Source organism: Balaenoptera physalus (assembly GCF_965194825.1).
Source record: "Balaenoptera physalus genome assembly, chromosome: 12".
Lineage (NCBI taxonomy): Eukaryota > Metazoa > Chordata > Mammalia > Artiodactyla > Balaenopteridae > Balaenoptera > Balaenoptera physalus.
The window spans coordinates 12,833,473-12,846,804 of record NC_138897.1 but is presented as its reverse complement, the minus strand read 5'-3'; the positions used below and the strand labels follow the sequence as shown (position 1 = coordinate 12,846,804).

At 41.8% G+C, this 13,332-nt stretch overlaps 1 protein-coding gene across 5 annotated transcripts in view; it reads right to left on the bottom strand.

The window, feature by feature from the left end:
- Positions 1-13,332, bottom strand: part of LOC309639339 (serpin B3-like) — a 97,170-nt gene that overhangs the window by 16,275 nt on the left and 67,563 nt on the right. For 2 of the 5 annotated variants that reach the window (XM_082416392.1, XM_082416395.1), the window contains exons 3-5: positions 7,065-7,121; positions 5,560-5,688; positions 5,128-5,245 (exon numbers count right to left, since the gene is read on the bottom strand). In XM_082416392.1, the coding sequence (XP_082272518.1) occupies positions 5,128-5,245; positions 5,560-5,688; positions 7,065-7,121 (304 nt within the window). Of the gene's footprint in view, positions 1-952; positions 1,818-3,409; positions 3,566-3,866; positions 4,010-5,127; positions 5,246-5,559; positions 5,689-7,064; positions 7,122-7,759; positions 7,950-8,691; positions 8,896-13,332 lie in introns of those variants that run through there. The other 3 variants (XM_082416391.1, XM_082416390.1, XM_082416389.1) reach the window with 3 other exon arrangements.

Below are 13,332 nucleotides of genomic sequence, written 5' to 3'. Positions count from 1 at the left end.
GCAGAAGACCTATATAGACATTTCTCCAAAGAAGATATACAGATGGCCAAGAAGCACATGAAAGGATGCTCAGCATCACTAATCATTAGAGAAATGCAACTCAAAACTACAATGAGGTATCACCTCACACCAGTCAGAATGGCCATCATCAAAAAAATCTACAAACAATAAATGCTGGAGAGGGTGTGGAGAAAAGGGAACTCTCTTGCACTTGTGGTGGGAATGTAAGTTGATACAGCCACTATGGAGAACAGTATGGAGGTTGCTAAAAAAACTAAAAATGGAACTACCATATGACCCAGCAATCCCATTACTGGGCATATACCCTGAGAAAACCATAATTCAAAAAGAGTCATGTACCACAATTTTCACTGCAGCACTATTTACGATAGCCAGGACAAGGAAGCAACCTAAGTGTCCATCGACAGATGAATGGATAAAGATGTGGCATATATATACAATGGAATATTACTCAGCCATAAAACGAAACAAAATTGAGGTACTTGTAGTGAGGTGGATGGACCTAGAGTCTGTCATACAGGGTGAAGTAAGTCAGAAAGAGAAAAACAAATATGCTAACACGGATATATGGAATCTTAAAAAAAAAAAAAGGTTCTGACGAACCTAGGGGCAGGACAGGAATAAAGACACAGATGTAGAGAATGGACTTGAGGACACAGGGAGGTGGAAGGGTAAGCTGGGACGAAGTGAGAGAGTGGCATTGACATATATACACTACCAAATGTAAAATAGATAGCTAGTGGGAAGCAGCCGCAGAGCACAGGGAGATCAGCTCGGTGCTCTGTGACCACCTAGAGGGGTGGGATAGGGAGGGTGGGAGGGAGATGCAAGAGGGAGGGTATATGGGGATATATGTATACATATAGCTGATTCACTTTGATTTTCTTTGTTATACAGCAGAAACTAAAACAACACTGTCAAGCAATTATACTCCAATAAAGATGTTAAAAAAAAGAATGACAAGAATAAGTCATTGTTTTATTGATAATGTATTTCACAAAACCAAAAAATTTAGACATGTAAGGGTCCCATATATCACCTAAATTCAAATAAATGTGTCTAAGTGAATAGTTTTGAGTAGTAGATTTAATTTCTGAAATAGGAGGTATGATATTTCAAACTTTGTAGAATATAGAGTGTTGAAATAACCTTTTAGAATATACTGAACATCTTGTCTGAAGAGGAGTTACCATGGGGAGACAGAGTAGGTTTACATGGGTTTGTAGAAAGAGAGAGACAGACAGACATGATATTTCAATCAACACATTCTTAGTGATGACTATATGAGTTTGGAAAGGAAAATGAATCAAAGAGAACCTGTTACTTCCAGCAATCAAGGTTTGGGAACAGCTCTGTGAATGTCCCCGAGTGTAGCCGCTGGCTAATCACATCTAAGGGGAAGAGACTCTGCCGTAGAAGAGGATGCTGTTGGTCTTGTTGTGCTTGATGAAGAACAGGAAAGGGTGGTCACAACGGAAACTGTCTGGAATCCCACGTGACGTTAGACGAATTTCTATTCCAGTCGCAGCTGCGGCCTCCGTGCCCTCCTCATTCACCTCCACGAAGGACTTGTGGAGGACTTTCGACACCACCAGATCGCGTGTCCCGGTCATGCCTGAGAAGTCGGCTTTCTCCTTATTGAAGGCGTCCACCATCCCCAGGGCTCCCAGCGTGGCCTGGAGGTCATAGCTCTCCTCCACTTTGAACTGAGGTAGGTGTAAATTCACTTGTCTCTCCCTCATACTCTGTGGGCTCGTCCACTCTATTAACTTCTCAGCAGTGAGCTGATCTTCAAGCTATAACAATGGAAAAAGGAAAAACTGGCACGATTGTCAGTGGACATGGAGCCCCCCTTAACATTGGATTGAAACGTGGAAATCCTTTAACAGTAAACATAAATACAGGAGATTCAGTTGATATGGTTTTATCTGAGGAGGTAAAAATAACAGAGTCCTGAATATATATTATATAATCAAAAAAAGTTCTTATATTTTCATGACTTTGCTATTTTTATGTATATATGTACACATTAATAATATATGCATATGTATAAATATCTATACAAATGTATATATGTATAACATATATGCACACATATATGCAACAGAATGGTGAAATAAAATTAGTTGTAGAAGATGAGCCATCCACTTCTTAGGCTTGTTCTCTATTTCGTGCTTCACTTTCCAATAACCTCTTGTCAATGTTCTTTCGTCCATAAATGTTTACATAGTGCATTTACAGCGTATAGCCTACTGTTATTCCTTTTTCTTGCCTCATTTATTTGTAAACTTTTCCTGTATGGATATATATTTCTCTGATCAAGTTTACATTGTTACATAATACTATCATTAAATTGATATTCAGTATGTATATCTTTACTTAATATCTTTTAAGCATTCACTGCATGTCAGTCCCTAACCTAACCGAAGGTAATGCAAACATGTACCATTTTTCCTCATTTAAAATTTTTCATTATTTTGAGCCACTTCTGTCCAAAAGTTTTTCCCCTGTTTAGACTTGTTGTTATAGAATAAAATCCTAGCACTGAGATTCCCTATGTCATTGATAATCTGGAATTTAGAGCTGAAGCCGAAATATTCTGATGACTCTTCACGTTTATTGCCATGTTGCTTTCCCTAAGAATTTCCAGTTTCCAGTGTTACGAGATATGTGTTTTGAGTGTGGCAAGTTTACGGCCGCTTCTGCATCATCATCGACTATTACAGTAATTGCTTATGGCCTTTTATGGAATGTCCTTTTATGCCAGATATTGTTATTGATATTTTTACATATTAACTTTATTATAACAATGCTAACAGGAAAATTGTATAATCACCCCCTTTTTTGAAATCTTAGCAATGAGGCTCTGAATGAGCCTTTGGTCCATTTTGAGCACTTAGGGACCAAATACTTCAAAATTGAAAAGTGGTCATCAAGATAATCTATTTGTCCACGGTCTACAGAAGCACTGTGAATTAGTGGGCAATATGTAACCACTTTGTTTTTTTAATTTCCTTATTTTACTTGTGAGTGAACTTGCAAATATTTCTATGTGTCATCTATGTATGAGTGTTAATTTCCTTGTCTTCAAATGAGTGGACTGGAATATATCAGAGGTTCTTATGGTTGCAAAATAGTTCTGTGTGTATCTAGGTATATTTTTTTTGTGAACTGACATTCCATAGTTTCATCAGAATATTAATGTGACCTGTGAGGTACAGATACACTATTTGTATCATACTATGATCCCTAAGGTATTGATTTTATTTTTTTGTTGTTTGCTTGAGCTCTGCCAGCCACTAGCACCAGTCTATGAGCAGACCGTTTGAGCAGTGTCTCACTAGGAATTTTAGCAATAGTAGGCAGCATTGGAGGTACCAGCTTTTACCTTCTGCAGACCATCTACTTCATTGGGCAGCAGCACCATCATGCTTAGCTCTTTGCCTTTGTACGGTATTTCCAGGATCTTGACTTGCATGTCCTCCAGTGACGTGAAATTGAAATCATCGGTTTGTTTCATCATCTGCACAGATTTGCTTGTGTCCTGCAATAAATTCATGTGGCAAAAAATGCTAAGTGAGCATAAGTCAAAAAGAAAGATAATATTATTGTAATACCAAACACATCCTCCTTCTAAGAGATGATCTCGGAAATCTGTGAATTAGAGACAAGAGTTTCTTCAAGGACTCCCAACGAAATAAAGTTAAAAAAAAAAAAGACAAGAAAATAAGCCTTGACAAATTCTGTCTTCTACCCGCAGCAGCTGTATATTAATCACTAGGTATTTAAATTTCACACTGAATGTGTAGCTATGTTATATTATATACATAATTTACAGACAATACCTTGTTCAGCCAAAATTTTTCCTCCCCAGTATTTTCTTTCTTAAATTTCTGGCACCACTGCCCTTTGAAATAGACTGCGTTCACCAGAACCAGAACGGTCAAGCTACCAAGAGAGTCTTTGGGAAAGAGATCCTTGATTTTTTCTGCAAAGAAAGAAAATCAAAGGTTTGTCATGAAAGGCACAAGTGGTTTGTCTGGAAGATGCTTTGAGAGTTACAACTGATGATTAAATATTCACACAAATCACCACATTAGGGACTCTGTGCCCGATTGTTCACAAGGTGAAGCTTTCCTCATGGCACCAGCCTGATGGAGTCGCCCTCATGCAGACTCCCCTTCTTCTGACTGGGAACGTGTTTGGTCTCTGTGGTGACATCAGTCACCTCACACTGAATTCTGATGAACTGATGTCAGCTGATCTTTCCACTGGTCAGTTTTCCCCCTCCCTCCCTACCACCCTCCCTGTCCCCTCAATAACCCCCACCCTCCCTTGTTTCCTCCATCCTTCCTTCTATTCTTTTCTTCTTCACTTTCTTCTTTGCTTTCTATTTTTTCAAACTGAACTCACTACTCAGAGGAAATGGGCCTGAATGTTCTTTAGGACAAATGACATGAGGGCTAAAATCTAACACACGTGTCCAGATACCATTCCCTGGGTGTCTTCCTGTTCATTCTCCACTTTGAATTGCTTAGGTTTGGCCAGTATTTAGGATGGGACGTAGGATATGGTTCATAGGATGGAGACATCGTCCAGCTGCCCGCCATGGTTGGGGAGGACAGCTGTGACCATGCCTGCAGGGTGGGGGGATGGAGAGGTGGGCCGGGCAGCTCCTGCTGCAGGTGGTAGTTTCTACAAGAAGCCTAGTTTAGAGGAGAGCGGCTCGTTTCCCAATTAACAAAGGATAAGGGAACCCTTTCAATATTTTCTCTTTGGGATCATAATCTAGACGTTATGCCTCGAATATAAAGAAAAAGATGAGAAATCAACCTGAAGTTTGAGCAGAGACTTGGGATCCACAAAGACACTGTCATCTACAGACTCAGCTGAGTTTCCACGTAGCTGGTCCTGGGATCCCTCCTGGGCTCCCCTTGTTTCTCTCCACACTGACGTGGACCATTCCACCCTCTGCAGTGCCCTCGTCCATCTTCTGTAATCTCATCTCACCCCGGCTCCTGGCACCCCATGCAGGGGCCAGCACAGCGTTCACACACAGCGGGGACTCTACAGTGATTTTTAAGGAGTGACTCTCTCATAACCTACCATTAGTTTGGCTTTCCACCCAGGAATTAATCATCTTCCGACTTTCTTCTGCAGCATTGACAAAATCAGCAGATTCCACGCTGGCTAGGTAAAATTTCTTAACATTATCCATGTATGCCTATGGCATGGGCAGGAAGAAAGGAGGGATTAAGAGTAATTTGACAGTAACTGTCTAGGTATTCCCAGATTAAACTGTGTTCAGTGATGACCAAAGAGAGTACCTGAAACGATCCTTATGCCCACTTCCCCGGTGGGTTGTCAGGCTCTGGGACACTCCAGTGGGGGGCGTCGTGGTCCAGGAGCTGAATGCCCCTGGGGCAAATGCTCCCCATGTGGGTCAGCCAGGCTCCTCTGCCTCCCCCTCCCCCATTAGGAGATGGGATCAGAGGACCCAGGATGCAGACCAAAGGTGTGACAGGTCATGAAACTTACCTGCAGAAACAGAAAAGTCTTTTCTCCATAGAGCCTGTTGGCTATGTTCAGCTCATAGGCGTCAGTGCATTTCTTTAAGTCAGTCAGAAGGTTTTGAAATTGATGATGAATATATCCCGGCTTTTCAACCTTCAAACACCAGAAAGTGAGCTCATTGGATTCTCATTGTACATAAATACTACAACCCCATAGGTCTGTGAGCTCCGTACCTAGAGTTTGGTATCCCCACGGACGACATTGGTTGCTATCTCCCCATATATGGTGTATTTTACCGGAAGTACCCTTCATAATCCTTCCATTCAATCTTCCAGGTAATTCTTCCTTCCTGCTCTAACACACTCCAGTCTTTTCTCTTTGGAACTAGAGATGCAGCACCATTCCACTCTTGAATTGTGTTTTAATTGTCTCAAATGTTTTGGGACCAGCTAAAACTTAAACTCCTTTGAGCTAGAACCATAGTGCATCTCTAACAGTCATCAACTGTATGAGAACATGACATTTGTATATTGCCCTATGTTATGGCATGAAGCCCTGTTTTACTCCTTGGAGGGATTACTTTCTAAGACCCCTTGATTGTGCTCTTTGGCTGTTCATTATGCCAGTCACTCTGAAGTAGGAGCAGTGTGTCTCTGGTACACTGCTAACAGCTGTACATCAGCATCTCTAAGTCTTTAGTTCAATTGACATGAAAACAAGAGAGTTCAGAGAACTAAGAAACTTCTCCAAGGAGACAGAGCCAATTTTTCAACTCACGCTTATCTCACCCAGAACCTTCCCCTTGGTAACGAAGAGTTTTGGACTATTTAGGCTACCAACCATAATTCTCACTCAATCATTTTCCAAAAAATAGTTGATCATATGCTTATTGCTCTTACTCTAATTTAGGGGTTAATTAAAATTATATAATTTTAGCAACATATTGTGATTACTATAGTTATTATTATTCTATAATAATAATACATAACGTTTATGGGGGTTTCTGTCATCCAGGCCTTGTTGTCCGGTTTCACATGTAGTTGCATGTCTTGCAGCAGACTCTTTATTGCTCCTAGTTAATTTGTATGAAGTCAAATTGTGGCTCAGAGCAGTTGTATTTTGCCACGTTCCCCATTCCTGAACAGAAGAGCACAATTTGAAGCTCCTGAGTTCCCTGGCGGCCTAGTGGTTAGGATTCCGGGCTTTCATTGCCATGGCCCGGGTTCAAGCCCTGGCTGGGGAAGTGAGATCCTGCCAGCTGCGTGGCATGGCACAAAAACCATTCTTCAGTTTGAAGCTCCTTTGGGTTTCAGAACCCTTGCTCTTAAGAACATGCTACTCTTCTTTCAAGAAAAGAAATATATAAAATAAATAAGTACATAATATATGAGAAACAACTCTGTCCAATCTATTTTGCTTAAGATGTCCCCTAAAAATTGGCCTTTCCCTGTTTATCTGAAATTCCCAGTTTAAACTCTGAACCTCTTGGACATGTGATCTCCTTGTAGATTCAATGCTCTGTGACTCACGGGATCAACTGTAGTTCCTTCTCTTTTGTTCTCTGCGATTTCATTAAAGTGCAGGACCTGGAGGAGACAGAGAGTGGGACAAGGAAACTTTAGAGATCTATGTACCCTAGAGTAAATAAAAAAGAAAGAAAAGAAGGAAAGAAGGAAGAAAGAAAGAAGGAAGGAAAGAAAGAATGCAAACAAACAAATAAAACAAAATGCCAAATCAAAAAAAAAAAAAAAACAAACCCGAAAAGAAAGAAAGAAAAAGAACAAAGAAATGTTCCATGCAAGCATTTGCTCCTTGAAAAACACAACCTGCGTGTGAAAAGCACAAAGCTGGCTGATCACCAGTCAGTTCAAAGAATCCTGATTCATTTTTCATCCATTGCTGAGGAAACATGTAAAGATGTCTCCCATGGATTTTAGTCAGTGCACCACTTCTACCTGAACGCTACCATTTAAAGCCTCACCTGTGGTCACTGGGCAGTTGTAGGGTTCATCCCAGCTCCCAAAGGAAGTCTCGGCACAGGGAAGAGATGGGGTGGATCACTGGGGGGAGAGCATATGCTCCCACAGCTTTGTGCCCACCCAGTCATGGGGAGTTTGCAGCTTGCTGTGCTACCCCTGGGGACAGCCAGATCTGTGATCATCTGCACAGAAGCCGACAGAGAAACCAGGACAAACTGGTAAATGTAAAGGAAGCTGCAACCTACCTTCTGGATTTCTGATGCCGTGTGTTCTCGGGCCCCCAAGGAAGTCATGGCTAAGGCTGACATGATACTCAAAGGGGAAAAGAAGATATTTTCCTTCTCTGATTGTCTGATCTGTTGGAACAGGTCGACTGCAAAGTGGATGATTGCTTCACCGAGTGAACTCATGGTGGCTTGATGTGGTCTGGAACTCCTGGAGAAGCATCAAATTTATTTTATAATGAATTTTTTGGAGGGAAGTTTAGTCTGTAATAAAATTTTCATAAGAAATGCCTTATATGTGGGTTGTGGGATTCTGAAAACTATAGCTTCCTTCCTTTTACTTTTAAAGCTTTTTTCAATGTACATGTATATACTTCATAATTAGAAGACTATCAAAATAGTCTTTAAAGAAAACTTTTGTGGGGACTTCCCTGGCAGGGTGGTTAAGACTCTGCACTTCCCATGCAGGATGGCACACGTTTGATCCCTGGTCAAGGAACTAAGATCCCACATGCCGTGTGGTGTGGCAAAAAAAAAAAAAAAAAAAAAAAAGGAGAAGAAAACTTTTGTGATAACTAATAGAATATCTTTTCTTCCTTACTGGCTGTACTAAGACTGGGGAGAAAATGCATTATAACAGATCCAAGGCAAAGATTGATGTGTAACATCCCACCATCTCTCATGAGGCACCTCTATGCCTTTTTCTTGAGGGATCTGTGGGTACTGGACATCCTACCCCCCAATCACACTTCCTCTTAAGGGAGCATTTGATTTTTGGAAATAAATAAATTACCTACAGATTAGAGGAGATGAAAAATTGTTTTACTTTTGCCCTGGCTAAAGAATAAAATACAATCAGACAAAACAAATTAGATAAATGATGTAGCACACATCATTGTTATTATTTTCAGGAAGGATTCATGTAGTTAAGCAGAGCTGCTGGAAGCACTTACCTGTGAGCCTGGAGGCAGCAGAGGTGGGCAGACAGCCTGGGAGCTGATGTGCCGTGAATGGTCAGGTCTGGACTATATAACTCTCTCTTGCTGCCTCCCATCCCTCACAACAACTGGTATTTCAAGTAAAGCAGCTTCTGATTTCTTCACCAGGCTACCCATCACCTTCATGAGCATGAAGTCTCTATGAGTAAAGGCAAGATTATTGTTCTATTCTCGTACGTCCTTTTCACCTGCAGAAGAAATTGTGACCTGCGATCACTGGCTCATATGAAATGCATGTAGGTGCCTTCCCAACATCAAGGAGAATAACGTTAAATTGTAACTTCTTCACATGCCCTGAGCTACTGTGCCCAAGCAGAAATAACCCTTAAAATATGTTTCTTGTCTTACATGTTGAATTGTCTTTTAGACCACTTCTAACACCAACAATTAAAAAGCTTATATTTTCTATTTTATGTTCTGAAAGGGCTTCTCCAACCTGACCATTTCCTTCAGAATTATTCTGTATAACCAGGAAAATAGCTCCAATCCTCAACTTAAGAGATACTGGCGAAGTGTCTCAGCAGTAGGTGGAGAACAGGCATCATTTGCCTTCCCCTAAAGGCTGGACCGTGGCCGTGGTCCTCCCTGGAACCCCCATGCCCCTTGCAGCCAATCCCAGATGGCCAATGACTTCTAAGGTCAGTGGGAAGCTCATTTCCCTGCAGTGTAATCAGCTCTCAGTGAGAAGGACAATGGATCCAAACAGGGGCCATTTTGGTGGCAATATTCCAATTCTTTGTACAAAGATGTATCAGAAAAATAAATTGTTTGAACTCCAGAATTATCATGTTTCTCGGTTAGCCTGCTATTCTTTACGCCATCTTCAAATTCGTGGTCTTGAAAACAGAGTCAAATGCCTGTGAGAAAAAAGCAGGGAAAAGTGTTCTTTTGAATGCCATGGTTAAGTCTCTTATCATTGGAGCTGCATTCTCTTCAGGGGCATGGCATTCTCATAGCAGAATAATATTAAAAACAGTTGACTTTTACTGAGGGGGGTATGTATTCACTCATTTCCCTCTTTAACACCTTATTCAGGCAGATCCCTTTGTTCTCCCCATTTCACAGATGACACAGATGGGGCCCAGAGTGGCTGAGCAGAAGCCCAGGTCTCTAAGTTAGTGAAGTGCACAGGTGAGGTATCCAGGCAGGCAGCTGGTTCAGGAAGCTGTGTGTGTGTCCACGCCCCACAGGGCAGTCTGATGATGGACTCTGGTCTTTTAGTGACATAACTCCTTGTGTCTAAATGAAAAGAACCTGTTTCTTCTGAACTTTCAAAAGAGATAATGTCCTCCCGCAAAATCTGAGGTGGTGGGAATGGGTCCCCCAGATGCTCCCCTGTGGGCCCCCCAGTCACTAGGAGGGAAGGCTGGGGTTCAGACACTCTTTTAGGGCTCCATCCAGAGACCACCAGGGGCAGAGAGTGGGGAGTGGAGTTGGGCTGGTTTCCTCGGTGGGTGTGACTCTGAGAGAGGGTCAGGTGCTCACTTTCCATTCCCTCACACTGCTCTATCCAGCTGGAATTTGATAGAAATGGATCACTTTGAGAGGGGAAAAAAAGATGGAGAAAAGGAAGTGTTTTTCTCCAGAGGACACTGCTCCCTGTGGCATGGCTGTCAGGGGGGAGGGTTGCATTTCCAGGGTATCTGGCCCACTATCTCCCCTGCCACACGTGTGGGATGTTTGTACTGTGGAGCAGCTTTCCAACAGAGATTATCACTCACATACAGTCAGCCCTCCATATCCATGGGTTCTGCACCCACAGAGTCAGTCAACCAGATGGAAAATATTTGGGAAAAAGTTCCGGAAAGTTCCAAAAAACAATCCTTAAATTTTCCCCACACCAGCAACTATTTTACTTTATATTTAAGACTATTTACGTAGCCTTTACACTGTACTAGGTATTATAAGAAATCGAGAGATGATTTAAAGTGTAAAGAGAATGTATGTAGGTTATGTGCCATTTTATATAAGGTACTTGAGCATTCCTGTATTTGGGAATCCTTGGGGTGTCCTTGAATCAGTCTCCCGTAGATCCCAAGAAATGTCTGTAGTGTAAGTTTCAGCTTTTAAAAATGTATGTCATTGGTTTTTAGGCCAGTGACAAGGTTGTGCAACTATCACCATGATCTTTTCCAGAATAATTTCATTTCTCCCCAGAGAAGCTCCCTACATAGTTCTTTCTTCCCCCTGGTTTTTGGAAACCACTAATCTACTTCTTGTTTCTATGGATTTGTTTATTCTGGATATTTCATATAAATGGGATTGCACAGAGTGTGGCCTTTTCTATCAGGCTCCTTTCACTCAGTATAATATTCTCAAGGTTCATCCATGTTGTAGTATAAAATGGTGCATTTCTTTATAGGACTCTATTATGCACCATTGTATGAAGTACCACTTTTAAAAAATCCATTCATGTGTGGATGTACATTTGGGTTTTGTGTACTATTGTGAGTAATGCCGACATGAACTCTCATGCAGAAATTTCAGTGTTGACGTGTGTTGTAATTTCTCAAGCATTTACCTACGAGTGAAACCCTGGGTCAATGGCAAGTCTATGTTTGATTTAGAAGAACTGCCAGACTGCCTTCCCCAGAAGCTGCACCATTTATATTCCCCCCAGACTATGATGGCAGCACGTGTGTGTGCAGTTCTGATTCTCTGCACGTCTCCAGCACTTGTTACCGTCTTTGGTCCTTTTTAACACCTGCCAGGAACAGAGTCTGTAGTCTCAGCACGTCGCTTATTCACAGGAAGATTCACCTACAACAAGGTCCCAGAAGCACAGGGGATGGAGACACGAGGTGAAGGGAAGAGGAGATCTGTGTTTCTCAACCTGAAAGATGATTCTGCCTGATCCCCCAGCCCCCAGCCCTGCTGCTCTTAGGGCTCTTCTGTCAATATGTGTGCAGTGACCACTGAGTGATACTGTAGGCCAACGATTTCTGAGCTGGGACCGCGTGGGGTGAGTGAGGATGTACACTGTTGGCGTTTGATGAAGGAATTAAGTCCCAAAATAGAGGGAAATAAGACAAGACCCAAGATGAAAAATGACAAGCACGAGGAATAGGAACTTCTAGTCAAGGTTGCATCACAGGCCACTGGGTTTCTTTGGGCTCAAAGAGAAAGGGATCTGACCTCCATAGACAGTAGCAAGAAGCTCAGCCTGGACCTGGAGGAAGCAACAGGGGGACAAAGTAGGACAAATGGGCTCAAGGGAACTACTGACTAAGCTGATTCTTCCTGTGACTAAATTACGGAGGTTTGTCATGCAGAGGTTGGCTCTGAGGAAAAGGCACTAATTGATAAGGACCAGGAATTTGCATAGATTTAGAGAGAACTTGGGTTACTTCAAATAAGAAACCATGTCATACTTTTTTCGCCCTCTTTATGAAAAGTGCTTCTGGCGTGTAATAGACAAGGTTACGACACTGTGATGTCATACAGTGTCATAGGAGACTCAGCAATTCTCAGAAGATTTTGTAAGTCAGTACTTGCCAACCTATGTCTTTGGGTATTTCTTAAATATACACCAATATCATTGTCATTAGGAATCCACGAACCCAATACAACTGAAGAGCAAATGACACTTTCTGGAACCATCCTGCTGTTTCCAATTCCTATATAGGTGGGTTAAGAAATAGCTTCTCTGTTTTTCTAAATCTTACTTCCTTGTGAAGGGCGTGAAGATATGTCAGCATTATTGAATTGCCCTTCCTAGGGTGCATTTTATTTCTTCCTTCTTGCAAAATAGGTAGTTGTTCCTGTTTGCAGGTAAACTGGTTATTGCAGAAGATCCGTTGAGCATCCAGTAATTGGATATCTGCCAATTACAGTATCCACTACAGATATAGATGTAGATATACACATGTACGTTGTGAATAACATCCAAACAGGATGAATCAGTTTTGCCTTGATTTTCGTGAGTTAGGGAATGGTCTCACATGTAGGTATATCATGGAAGATCGAGACAATTCATGTCATCTCCACCTGTCCCCCCCACTTCCATGCCTCCAACTGCACCCGTGACACTCATCCTACTCTGTGCTCATCACCATTCAACTCTGTTACCTTCTGATCTCTTACAAGTCCCTCTTGTTTCATCTTGTCTTTCCTGTTCTGCTGCCAATAAACCTATTGTATTTTCTCCCTTTCCCTGTGACTGTGCCGCTTCCTCCTTGCTTTATCTGAAATATGGATTTTCCCCATGACTGCATGTCCCTTCACCTCTCTTTAAGGGCAGCTCCCCGTTCTCCTATTACATACTGTAAAGAAAAGAAAACATGGTCTTCTGGTTCTCTTGTTTCCACTATCTTTTCTAGCCATTGTTCTCTCTTTGTCTCAATGTCCCTTTTCCAGTTTCTGGCCATGCAGGTATTTTACCCTGTGCCCACCTACCATCTTGTATGTTACTCTTTGATATTCACTAAAAATCAGTTGCCCCTCCACCATTTATGGTTTTGCTCTTCTTGCCAAGTGTGTCCAGTTTTCTGGGTGACGTCAGAACTTGTATTCCATAGGCACGGGACGGAATCCATGCTTATTTTATGTTACATCTCTATTCCTGTTGAAGCTCCTCCTTTGTGAAAATCTTGTCAT